At 54.0% G+C, this 12,691-nt stretch overlaps 1 protein-coding gene across 2 annotated transcripts in view; it reads right to left on the bottom strand.

Annotated features, from left to right (window-relative positions):
- CFAP74 (cilia and flagella associated protein 74) overlaps window positions 1–12,691 on the bottom strand; it is an 88,853-nt gene that overhangs the window by 33,831 nt on the left and 42,331 nt on the right. For both annotated transcript variants that reach the window (XM_024355833.3, XM_024355834.3), the window contains exons 15-18: window positions 9,193–9,259; window positions 8,350–8,439; window positions 5,731–5,895; window positions 4,802–4,961 (exon numbers count right to left, since the gene is read on the bottom strand). In XM_024355833.3, coding sequence (XP_024211601.2) covers window positions 4,802–4,961; window positions 5,731–5,895; window positions 8,350–8,439; window positions 9,193–9,259 — 482 coding nt within the window. The remainder of the gene's footprint in view (window positions 1–4,801; window positions 4,962–5,730; window positions 5,896–8,349; window positions 8,440–9,192; window positions 9,260–12,691) is intronic.

The raw sequence follows: 12,691 nt of genomic DNA, 5'->3' as shown, positions 1-12,691 counted from the left end.
GTGTTTTTTTCGGGGGCAATTTTATATTTTTAGGCTTAACTTTTAGGTACATCATCTATTTTGAGTAGCTTTTGTTTACAGTGTGAGGAACGAATTAAAGTTAAACTGGAGGGGGGTGTATTAGTCTGTTTCACCCTGCTATAAAGAACTGCCCGAGACTGGGTAATTTATAAAGGAAAGAGGTTTAATTGACTCACAGTTCCACCTGGCTGACAAGGCCTCAGGAAACTTACAGTCATGGTTGGAAGGGGAAGCAGGCACGTCTCACACAGCGGCAGGAGAGAGAGAGGTGAGAGCATGTTTATAACATCATCAGATCTCATGAGAATTCACTCACTATTATGAGAACAGCATGGGGAAAACCTCTCCCATAATTCAATCACTTTCCTCTCTCCACACGTGGGGATTATAATTTGAGACGAAACCTGGGTGGGGACACAGAGCCAGACTATATCAGGGGGCTTATGTTTATCCAATTGTTATGGCCTCACTTGTTGAAAAGACTGTTCTTTCTCCAAGCAATTACCTTTGCACCTCTGTTCAAAACCAGTTGACTATAATTGTGTGTCTATTTTTGGATTCTCTTGTTCCGTTGGGTCTCTGTCTCTGTTCAACACCACACTGTCTTGTTACTGTACTTCATAGTAATCTTGAAATCAGGTAGTGTAAGTCCTTGAAATTTGTTTTTTCAAAATTGTTTTGGTCACTCTAGGTCCTCTGGTTTTCCATATAAACGTTATAATCAGCTTGTCAATTTCCATTTAAAAATCTTCCTGGAATTTTGGTTGGAATTGCATTGATCCATAGTTAGTTCTGGGATACTCACATTTTAGTGAAGTGTTCCAATGGTTAGTTCCTACAGTATAGAAAATCTGCTTGATGGCCAGGTGCAGTGGCTCAGGCCTGTAATCTTAGCACTTTGGGAGGCTGAGATGAGTGGATCACTTGAGGTCAGGAGTTTGAGGCCAGCCTGTGTGATGCAAACCGCCTCATGCAGACTGCAGAGAATACCGTTCAGGCTGAAAGAGCGTCGGTGAGCGGCCAACGCACAGGCAGCCTCCCTCAGAAGAGCACAGCTTTGGCTCAGCACGCAGGGAATTCCACGAGAAGCATGGCTCACTGCAACCTCCGCCTCCCCGCTTCAAGAGATTCTCCTGTCTCAGCCTCCGGAGTAGCTGAGACTACAGGCGCCTGCCACCATTCCTGGCTCATTTTTTGTATTTTCAGTAGAGATGGGGTTTCACCTTGTTGCCCTGGGTGGTCTCAAACTCCTGACCTCAGGTGATCCACCCGCCTCGGCCTCCCAAAGTGCTGGGATTACAGGCGTGAGCCACTGGGCCCGACCAAGGTGTTTCCAGTTCTGAGGCCAATTTAAAGGCCAGGGGTCATTGTAATGAGTAGAGAAGAAAATAAAGAAAGAGGATAAAAGGCTAGAGTATAAAGTTAAAAAAAAAAAGAAAAGAAACAAAAAAGCAAGACCAATGTAAAGCACAAAATAAGATGGTAGAAACGAATCCAAATATATCAATCATCACAACACATTTAAATAGATTAAATGTTCTAAGAAAGTCAAAGACTGTCAGACTGGATAAACAGACCAAAACTGTATAACACATAGATGAGAAAGAAAGAAAGAAAAAAGGAAGGAAGGAAGGAAGGGAGGGAAAGAGAGAAAGAAGGAAAGAAAAAGACAGACAGACAGACAGACCTAGTTAAATGGGGAGATAATGGTTATGAATTACAAGACTCAATTTTTTTTTTTTTGAGACAGGTTCTCTGTCGCCCAGGCTGAGTGCAGTGGTGCAATCACAGCTCACTGCAGCCTTGACCTCCTGGGCTCAAGCCATCTTCCTGCCTTTGTCCCCCAAGTAGCTGGGACTACAGAGGCACATCACCACACCTGGCTAATTAAAAAAAAACTTTTAGTAGAGATGGAGTCTCCCTATGTTTCCCAGGCTGGTCTCAAACTCCTGAGCTCAAGCGATCTTCCTGCCTTGGCCTCCCAAAGTGCTGGTATTACAGGTGTGAGCCGCTGCACCCAGCCTCAATACTGTTAAGATGTCAGTTCTCCCCAAATTGATCTATAGATTCAATGCTCTGCCAATCTGATTCACGCTATGCTTTTTTGGTAGAAATAAAAAAGCTGATTCTACAGTTTATGTGGAAATGTAAAGGACCTAAACTATCCTGAGGCCCTAATGCAAATATTGTGGAAAAAAAAGAACAAAGTTGGGTGACTTACACTACCTGGCTTCAAGGCTTTGTCTGAGTCCATGATAACCAAGACAATGGCTCTGGCATAAGAATAATTAAATGGATCAATTAATCAGAAAAAAGAGGCGAGAACTATATAAGCTCATGCTTATATGGTCAATTGACTTGCTTTTTTTTTTTTTTTGAGACAGTATTTTACTCTTATAGGCCAGGCTGGAGTGCAATGGCGCGATCTCAGCTCACTGCAACCTCTGCCTCCCGGGTTCAAGCAATTCTCTTGCCTCAGCCACCCAAGTAGCTGGGATTACAGGCGCCCGCCACCACGTCTGGCTGATTTTTTGTATTTTTAGTAGAAATGGGGTTTCACCATGTTGGCCAGGCTGGTCTCAAACTCTTGACCTCAAGTGATCCTCCTGCCTCGGCCTCCCAAAGTTCTGGGATTACAGGCATAAGCCACTGTGCCTGGATGGTCAATTGATTTTTGACACGGACAACGAATGGATCGAATGGGATAGCAGAGTCCACTTGTGTCGTGGAATACACAAACACGCACCAGGGGAAATGAGCCTCAGCCCTGACTTCCACCACAAGCAGGAGTGAATTTGAGGTGGATCGTACACCTCAACACAAAAGTGATGTCCTATGTCTTTATGACCCTGGAGGAGAAAAAAATTGCCTAAAAATCATAAAAAACAAATTCCAATAGAAATGACTGGTAAATATGCAAAGACTGGACTGAAGAACTTTGATTTGAGAAAAGACGTCATAAAGGGAGAGGAAGGCCCAGCCACAGACTCGGAGGCAGCACCTGCAACATTCCTCAGGGAGGAGGGCTGGAATCTGGGTGCATGAAGAGCTCCTATGAATGAATGAGAAGAAGACAGACAACCCCACAGAAGAACAAGGGATAGCCTTAAACAGAGATGTCACACCAAAGAAGATACAACTTGTAAATGGGCCCAGGGAAAGACACGCAATCTCACTGGTGATCTGGGAAACCAAAAAGCAACATCTCAACAGCAGACCGTGGTGCAGGCCCCCCAGACACGCAGCCCCGGGCCGTGTGACCTCGTGCTCCTGCGGATGTGAAGCAAGGCCCTCAAGCCCAGTGTGGCCCCGTAGGACCCTCTGTGACCAGGCAGAGCTGGGCTTCCGGGCTGTCCAGTAGGGCAGCCGTTGCCCACAGGTCGCTATGGAGCATGTGAAATGTGGCCCTTGTGGAGGAGGACCTGAATTTTCACTATTATTTAATTTGGATCAATTTAAGTTTAAATAGCCAGATGTGGCAGTGACAGCCACGCTGGACAGCACAGTCTTGTACACTGTTGGTGGGAGTGTAAACTTGCACAACCACTTTGAAAAAGAACTCGGTGGGCTGGGCGAGGTGGCTCATGCCTGTAATCCAGCACCTTGGGAGGCTGAGGTGGGCAGACAGCCTGAGTTCAGGAGTTCCACACCAGCCTGGGAAACATGGCGAAACCCTGTGTCTACAAAAAAATACAAAAACTAGCCAGGTGCGGTGGCGCGTGCCTGTAGTTCCAGCTACTCAGGAGCTGAGGCAGGAGGATTGCTTGAGCCCGGGAGGTCGAGGCTGCAGTGAGCTGTGACTGCACCACTGCACTCCAGCCTAGGCGACAGAGTGAGACCCTGTCTCAATAGAAAAAGAACTCACTTTGGTATTAGCTGATGCCAGTGAGGCTGGCTATGCCCTGTGATGCAGGCATGAGCCCCAGCCAGGTGCCCTGTGGGAACTCACACACAGGCCAAGGGGCAGTGCAGAACGGCCGCCTTCGCAACAGTGTGTACCACGAACGCTCCCAAGTGCGCACTGGCAGGAGGACGGATCTAGAACCCGAGGCTCTCTCAGGAAAGGAGACGCCACACAGTGGTGAGGACAAGAAGTGCAGCTCACACCGGAAGTGCGGCTCACACCGGAAGTGCGGCTCACACCGGAAGTGCGGCTCACACCGGAAGTGCGGCTCACACAGGCTGTGGAGAACCGGCCCAGCTCCGCGCTGAGCCGCAGGGCGCGCGGAATGCGCACCACGCGAAGACAGACAGGAGGAGGACGGAGGTTTCTGGATCTCGATGCGTATGTGGGAAAACGATCAAGAGAAGCAAGGAGGAGACGCAAGCGATTCCCGATGGCGGCGGGCTGCAGGGCAGGAGGCATGGGGAGGGCAGGGCCCGCCCGTTTCTCGGCACCTCTCCCCGCTGGTGCGCATCTAACAACAGCCACAGCTGCAGAGCTAGACAGAAGCCCCCCGCAGCCCGGCCCCTCCAGGGGGCACCTCAGAGCCTCTTCCCTGCCCCGTGCGGCCCCGCCCGTGCTGGGCCTGCTGGGCCAATGCTGGAGGTGCCTTCAAGTCTTCGGTTAGCGTCAACGTGAATGTACATTTTCGTCCACTCCAAAAACAACACTTAGTGGCACATAAGAATATTTTCTTGCTTAACCGTCACTTAACATCGAAGGCCTGGGAAAATTCTCTACTTTCCAGCCCTCCCCTGGGCCCCTCAGCCCCCTGGAATGCTGCCCTGAGGCCCTCACCGCCCGCCCACCCTGGCTTGGCCTGGCAGCCTGGCTCACCTGCGGGCTGCTCCTCCTCCTGCTCCTTGTCCAGCTTCTCCAGCTCCTTCCGGCTCTGCATGTCCGCCTGGGAGGACTCCGTGCCCTCTAGCTGCTGCTCAGAGAAGCTGGTGGCGGCTTTGTCATACAAGCTTTTATCTTCGTAGGTCAGGAGACTGCTCTAGAGAGGAGAATCAACATCCTGGCTTGGGAGGTTTCCCACCTCCTTTTCCCAGTCAGCTGCTGGAACTCCCATGAGGACAGGCCGTGTTGGGGGCTGGACCCTGGCTCCAGCGTGGCCCCTCAGCTGCCTCCTCGGCTGCCTGCTCTCGTCTCACCCATCCTGGTTGTGGGATCACAGCAGCAGCTCACCCAGAGGCTCAGAGTCACCCCTCAGCCTCCCTCACTCCAGGCCGGGTGGGCATGGCTGTGCTGCCCCAGCCTGGGAGTGTGAGCCACATCTTCCTCTTGGTCCAACCCTCCTTCCTCCTTGGCTGGCTAGAGACTGAGGCTTCTCTCCACCTGAGCCTTGGGACACCCATACCCGTGACAGGACAAGACGCGCTCACACTTGGAACAGGTGCAGCTGTGGCCATGGAGTGCACCTGTCCAGTCCTCCCACCCCCACACCTGGGGCTTCAGAGATGCGTCGGGGGAGGCTGGGTCTCCTGGGGCCCTCGGGCCTGGAGCTGCTGGCCAGCACCCCTGCTGCTACGTGCCTGAGAAAGGGAGTGTCCTGCTGCTGCTGCCCCTGAGGCCAGGTGACTGCAGGTGTCCTACAGAAGAAGCTGGTCTCTTCTGCTTAGGCTGATTTCAGGAGGCCCCCACACTGCCCTCCTTCTCCCAGGCCCACTGTTGATACCCTCATATTGTCACCTCTGTTCACCCACATGGGACTGGATTTGGGGGGCAGGTCCCCACACTCCCCCGTGGCTGAGTGGCACACTCACTAATTTCAGGGCAGACTGGGAGTCGTCCATCTCACAGGGCTCTGAAGCTGGCAGGAACTTGAAAGTCGTGCCCAAGCCCCCAACGTTGGTCAGCGTGATGGTCCGAGACGTGGTCTCTCCTACCACGTAGCTGCCGAAGTCAATGAGCTCCTTGTCGAGGGACAGCTGCCAGAGGACACGGAGTGAACTCAGGGCCACCGTGCCAGGCCCACAGGGTGCCCAGCGTGAGGCCTGCACATGGCTCCAGGCAGGGCTGCCCTGAGCATTTGTGCGCGTTGTGCACTGCACAAGCAGGTACACGATTCAACCCGGAAATCAGGTGTGTATTGCTCATGACAAGGTGTGGCACGCGAGTCTGGTTTTAAGAACATCAAGGCAGGAGCCCCCTCACCACGGAGTAACAAGGGTTCAGTGAGAGGATGCAGGGCCCGGATGCAGGGCCTAAACAAGGAGCCTGGACACGGGGCTTTGGAGGTCCTGAGGATGGATGGTGTCATTCCTGGGTGAGGTCAGCTGGACTCTGGATACAGGGACTCAGGGCGCATCCTTCCAGAACGGGAGCACGCCCTCCATGGGGGTGCCTCACCATGCCCGCCGTGGGCCACAGGCCACAGAAGCTCTGGCGCTGGCTAAGGATGCAGGCCTGGGCCATACCTCGGCTCTGCCCAATGGCCCCTCCTCGGGAGGCTTTTCTGGGCTCTGAGTTTGGAGGCCCAGGGGCTCCCTACTCTGTGCTCCTGCTCCAGGGGCAGGACCAGGGGCCACCGACGCAAATGGACGTGGTTCGCAGAGGGCGGTCGGGGTCTAGCCAAGGGAGGCCGCCTCCTTCCCACCTGCACCGCCTGGGTCCTGTTCTCCCCTTGTTCAGATGGGGTTTTACTGTTTTTACAGTCCCCAGCCTGGACGCTCCCCTGGGAGAAGCAAGCCCCTGCTCAGGGGAGCCGAGGGTCTCGGTGCTCCTGTCACGGAGGAGCACTTGACACTGCAAAGACCAAATGCGGGAGAGGCCGGGGCAGCTCTGGCCAGGACACCTGGGGCCTCGCCGGACACGTGCTCCATGATGCTGATCCGGAGTGGAGCAGGCCAGTACCAGACTCCTGCCGGGCGCCCAGGCTGAGCAGGAGGGAGCCGGAGCCTGGCCGTCTGCGGGGGCGGGACTTCCTGCTGCCCCTGGCCCTGGTGCTCGGTGTCCTGGGCCTGAGTCTTGGCTCACCAAGAGCCCGCACAGCCAAGTGCCAGCCCAACCGTGACCGCTCTGAGGAGAAGGCGGCGGCCACAGGGCAAGGGGCTGCTCGGGTGCCCTAGGACGGCAGTGCGCCCTGCATGAACCCAAGCGGGGCCACGGCTGCCAGGGCCACGGCCAGGCCACTTGAGTGCCAAGAGGAAGGGAGACTAAAGTGACTGGAACACACCAAATACTCAAACACTGGTGAGTCTATGAAGAAACTGAGAGGAAAACACTTCTCTCTCTGCCACCATCAGTGACTCTCATCCCAACCCCTCCCCACGGCGACATGCGGTGAAGGAGGAAGCACGCGACAGAGAAAGTTACACAGGTGCTCATCAAAGGTGGCTTGGGGCCAGCGTGGCCTGGATCACAGGTGACCATGAGGGCGTCTGCTGATCTTCCTGGGGTGGGGGACATAGCGCGCCTCTGCCCTTCGCCTGCCCCGGCTTGTTCCTCCTCTAGTGTAAGAATGGGCCTCTTCCTGCCCCGCTGACGCAGGCTCAGGCTGTGGGACTTGCCTTGACCTGTGAATTCTTAGGAGATAATGACGTCCCCACTGTCCTCTGGGAGATGCTCGTGCTGCCGTAGCTGCCACTCTGGAGTCCAGCCTGGACGGGGCTGGCCGCAGAGGGCCTCACACTCGCGGCTGAGCCAGGAGCCGTTTGCTGTGTGGCAGGTGCGGTGCGAGCTGACTAATTACTCGGCGGGGGCCGGGGGGACAATGATGTGTGGGTTCCTGGTTTACTGGAGATGCATGCTGAAGTTTCTGAGGGTGGAGTGTTGACATTTTACTAATGTACTTTGAAAGGGATCAGCAACAACAGATACAGCAGTTGATGGACCAAGCAAAGGTGTCCGAGGCCGACAATGTGGAGTCTGGGAGGATGCGGGGTCCGGGACGATGCCTGGTCTGGTGTGGAGTCTGGGAGGATGCGGGGTCCGGGACGACGCACGGTCTGGGTCAATGTGGAGTCTGGGAGGATGCAGGGTCCGGGTTGCAGCACGTGGAGCCTTGTTCTGCTGTTCTGTTTTCCTCTATGCTTGAAATTTTTCTTAATTAAAAAGAATCAGGCGGGATCCCCCCAAGAGCTGCAGGTGAATGTTAAGTTTTCCTGAGCCACGGGCCCTGCAGTCTGGGCTCCACACAGAGCAGGGTTTGTCTCATTTTTCCAGCACTGGTCCGAGTGCCCCACGTTCGAGACCCCACCCAAGGTTCGGCTCAGGCCCACCTGAGCTGCTGTTGGAAGATGGGGCTCAGCCCCTGGTGGAGATTGGAGCTTCCACCTGGTCCCCCCGCCAACCTGCACCCCCTCCCAGGAGATGCCGTCCCCCACTGGGGTTCCCAGCCAGCATGCCCCGAGAAATGCTGGCTCGGACACCTTTGAACTCACCGAACATTTCTTTGTTGAACATTTCAGTGGAACTGAAAACTCGCCCGTCTGAGCCAAAAATGAGATATTTCCTTCTAGATCCTTGTTTATCTAAAACATAAAACAACCCCCACCACAATACACTTCTGCAACTTTTGTGTGTTTTGTTTTTTTTTGGACAGGGTCTGGCTCTGTTGGCCAGGCTGGGGTGCAGTGGCACCTGCTCGATTCACTGCAACCCCCCTCCACCCACCCCCACCTGGGGTCCAAGCGATCCTCCCACCTCAGCCTCTCCACTAGCTGGGATTACAGGCATGCGCCACCATATCTGGCTAATTGTATTTTTTGTAGAGACGGGGTCTCGCCATGTTGCCCAGGCTGGTCTTGAACTTCTGGGCTCAAGCGACCCTCCTGCCTTGGCCTCCCAAAGTGCTGGGATTACAGGCATAAGCCACCACACCCCTCCCTCCTGTAATTTTAGCCTGTTACATGTGCCGTGGCTATCTGGGCCAGGGCCGCCTGCCACCTGCCCAGCTCGGGTGACCCCAGGGGAAAGAGTCAGTAGAGGGCATCTCAGGAGGGCTGGACACTAGCTTCCTGGAACATCCCAGCCCTCCCGGCTTAGACCCGAGAGTGCACGCCCTCGGCCACTAACCCAGAGGAGCTGCACCACGGTCCTGCCCAGCATTCAGGAATATGTTGAGTGTATTTTTGGAAGTAAAACAGCAAAACACGGGCCTGCGTGATCCTCACTGAGAGGCCAAGTGCATCCTTCCCCCATCGTGTTCTGCGCCACCATGCCCGATCACAGGCTCCACCCACCACCACCTCTCCTTCGAGAGGGAACGGGCCCCTTTGACTCACCATCGGCTTGAAGGTGACAAGCACTTCACAGGACATTCCGGCTGACAGGGGGCCAGGGGGGTCAAAGCTGCAGGACGTGACCCATAGCACACGGGGGTTAGTGCTGCGGAGGGCAGACGCTCGCCTCACCACCCAGAGCACAGTCAGGCTGGGCCTCCTGGCCTCCTCCCCATCCCGGGCCTGGCCCCCTGCCCAGCCGCCTTCACCCGGGGGAGTGCTGGATCTGCTGCATTCCCTGCTGCCGCCAGTACCTGGCAGGCAGGGGGCGCTCCAGTGTGTGCGAACGTTTGTGGAGTGAGGGAGTTAATCAGTGAAGGCGTGAGACAAGTCCCCAGGCCAACTGCCAGGAAATGGGACCCCATGGGTCGGAGAGGGCCACAGTTCCCCTGGGCACAGGTGCCAGGCCTGGGACCAGGGCTCTAGGGCTTTGATACCAATATGGGACCAGGGGGCTGTGGGCAGGAGCCAGGAAGAGAGCTGGAACTGGGAGTCCTGAGACAGCTGGGACCCTCGGGACCCTCTCAGCCCCTTTCAGGGAAAGAACCACAAAAATAGCCCCTACTGCACAGGCCACTTGAGGGAGCTGGTCTGTCTTGGCCCAGATCAGGGTGAGGGAGCATCTCCCCAAGGAATTCCTGACGCCAGGCTGATTTCACAAGGTTGGATTTTACCTAATGTGCTTGGTTTAGAAATGCACAAGCTAAAATTTTAATGTAAAATGTGTCCCTGGCTGGCAACATTCCCACGGCACCAGCAGAAGCAAACCCAAAGCTCCTCCAATTGGGAGGGAAATGCTTTGGTGCCGACTGCACAGAGCCCGGGATGGAGCTGCCGGGGAGAGGAGCAGAATCCGAGAGGGTGGACGTGCGTGCCTCACATAAACCAGCAGCAGAGTGCAGGGCTGAGCTCCAAACCCTTCAGACGACAGAAGCGTGGAGTGGGGATGTTAGAGGACATATAGATAAAATGGTTAGAGACAGAAATAGAGAATTCCAGACGTGAGAAAAGAACAAGACACTGTCAAGAAATGCAGACTCATCCAAAACAGAACTTGGCATTTTTAGAAATGAGAGACAGGGCCGCTGAGTAAGAAACTTACTGAGCAATTTCAACTGTTGATTAGCAGCACTAAGGGGACAAGTGGTGAACCGAGCAGCACCTAGAGCACCACCCAATGCGAAAAAGAGACAAGAAATTTCCAACCCGACGGGGAGGTTTCAAAAGGAGGAGCAGGAGGGCAGAGCTGGAGAATGAATGGGGGAGGGGTGATGCCTGGGGAGCTGGGGCTGAGAAGTTCCCAAAATTGTTCAAAGATCTGAATCTTCAGATTCAACAGCACAGTGAGGTCCAAGAAAAATCAGCCCACACCAGACGCACAGCAGAGCTGCGGGATGTTAAGGATGAGAGAATCTCAGAGCAAGCAGGCGGAAAGCCAGGTATCCTCCAAAAAAACCAGCACCTGGACCGAGGCCACCTCCCACTCCAGCAACAAGAGGCAGAGGGCAGGAGAGTGGCGGCCTCAACCTGTTGAGAGAAAATAACCGTCCATAAGAAGTTCTCGTCGCAGCGTGGGGAGGAATGCCTCGGTGGCTGAGAGCACAGCGACCACCTAAACCCACCTCTGCACGCGCCCTCCAGAAACCACATGGATCAATGAGAGAAACAGGCGGGCTGCAGAAATCCCATGCCTTCAGCATGACTAGAGGACACAGAACCCCCCAGACTTAAAATTAACCATAAGGTGAAAAGTAAACACCAACCTCCAGCATGCATTCTCCATGCCCGCCTTCACAGAGAGCTACGAGGGTCTGAAAAACTGCAGGGAAGAGAGGAAGGAGACGGGAAGAAAGACCCTAAGACTGACCTAAAATCAGCTCCCCAAAGAGAGCATCACAGCCTCCACAAGAAAATACCAAGTCCCAGTGAGTCAGTGCTGATCTCAGGGAGGGGCCATCAGAGCCCACCCGCCCCTGGGGGCAGCCTCAGGAAGACGCCTGGTGGGAGAAGAGGAGGCCCCTCTGGAGCCTGGGCAGCAAGGGGGGAATGAGGATCCTGCCCTTGCTGACCCTCTTTTGAGAAGCTGCACTTCACAATGCTCGCGGGAGTGGAAACTCCTGAACGGGGAATCCGAAAGCCATCCTGGACCTACAAACCTGTCCACAAAGAGAAAACTGGCAGGAAGCAGGAAGTAGAAGAGAAAGAACGTTCTTAAAAATAAAGTAAGTTAGGCTGGGTGCTGTGGCTCACGCCTGTAATCCCAGCATTTTGGGAGGCCGAGGTGGGCCTCGGATCACCTGAGGTCAGGAGTTCATGACCAGCCTGGCCAACATGGTGAAACCCCGTCTCTACTAAAATACAAAAAATTAACCGGACGTGGTGGCGGGCGCCTGTTATCCGAGCTACTCAGGAGGCTGAGGCAGAAGAATCGCTTGAACCCAGGAGGCAGAGGTTGCAGTGAGCCGAGATTGTGCCACTATACTCCAGCCTGGGCAACAAGACTGAAACTCCATCTCAAAAAAAATAAAAATAAAAAAATAAGTTACTAAGGAGCAGAAGAAAAGAGAAACATTGCAGAAAACATGGAAAAGGCCGTCAGAGGGAAAAATGAAGAAAAATAAAATAAAAGAGAAAAGAAGAAAATGGGCCAGGCACAGGGGCTCACACCTGTAATCCCAGCACTTGGGGAGGCTGAGGCAGGTGGATCACTTGAGCTCAGGAGTTCGAGACCAGCCTGGGAAACACAGTGAAACCCTGTCTCTACAAAAAATAGAAAAATTAGCCGGGCTTGGTGGCACACAGCTGTGGTCCCAGTTACTCAGGAGGCTGATTGAGGCAGGAGGATTGCTGGAGCCTGGGAAATTGAGGCTGCAGTGAACTGAGATCGCGCCACTGCACTCCAGTCTGGGTGACAGAGCAAGACCCTGTCAAAAACAAAACAAAGGAAAGCAGAAAGCATTAAAGGCAACCAGAAGGAAAACAGTAGACACCAAAGACCAGCAAGGAGGATCCAAAACACAGGTAAGTGGAGTCTGCAAGGAAGCAAATGGAAACATTGTTACAGAGTGAAAGCACGACCTTAATTCAGGGAGGCAGTGCTGAAATGAAGACAGCTTTCACCTTGACACTGAAAACACTGGCTAATTGCCAGGGAAAACTTATCAGAATGGTCAACATCAAAACATAACAATACAAAAGGAAACTCTGACCAGGTGTGGTGGCTCATGCCTGTAATACCAGTACTTTGGGAGGCCAAGGCAGGTGGACCCCCTGAGGTCAGGAGTTTGAGACCAGCCTGGGCAATATGGTAAAACCCGGTCTCTACTAAAAATATAAAAATTAGCCAGGCGTAGTGGCAGGTGCCTGTAATCCCAGCTACTGGGGAGGCTGAGGCAGGAGAATCTCTTGAATCCAGGAGGTAGAGGTTGCAGTGAGCTGAGACCGCGCCATTGCACTTGCACTCCAGCCTGGGCGACAGAGCAAGACTCCATCTCAAAAAAAA

Source organism: Pan troglodytes, chromosome 1 (assembly GCF_028858775.2).
Source record: "Pan troglodytes isolate AG18354 chromosome 1, NHGRI_mPanTro3-v2.0_pri, whole genome shotgun sequence".
Taxonomy (NCBI): domain Eukaryota; kingdom Metazoa; phylum Chordata; class Mammalia; order Primates; family Hominidae; genus Pan; species Pan troglodytes.
The sequence above is the reverse complement of the archived record's forward strand: the minus strand, read 5'-3'. Positions and strand labels throughout refer to the sequence as shown.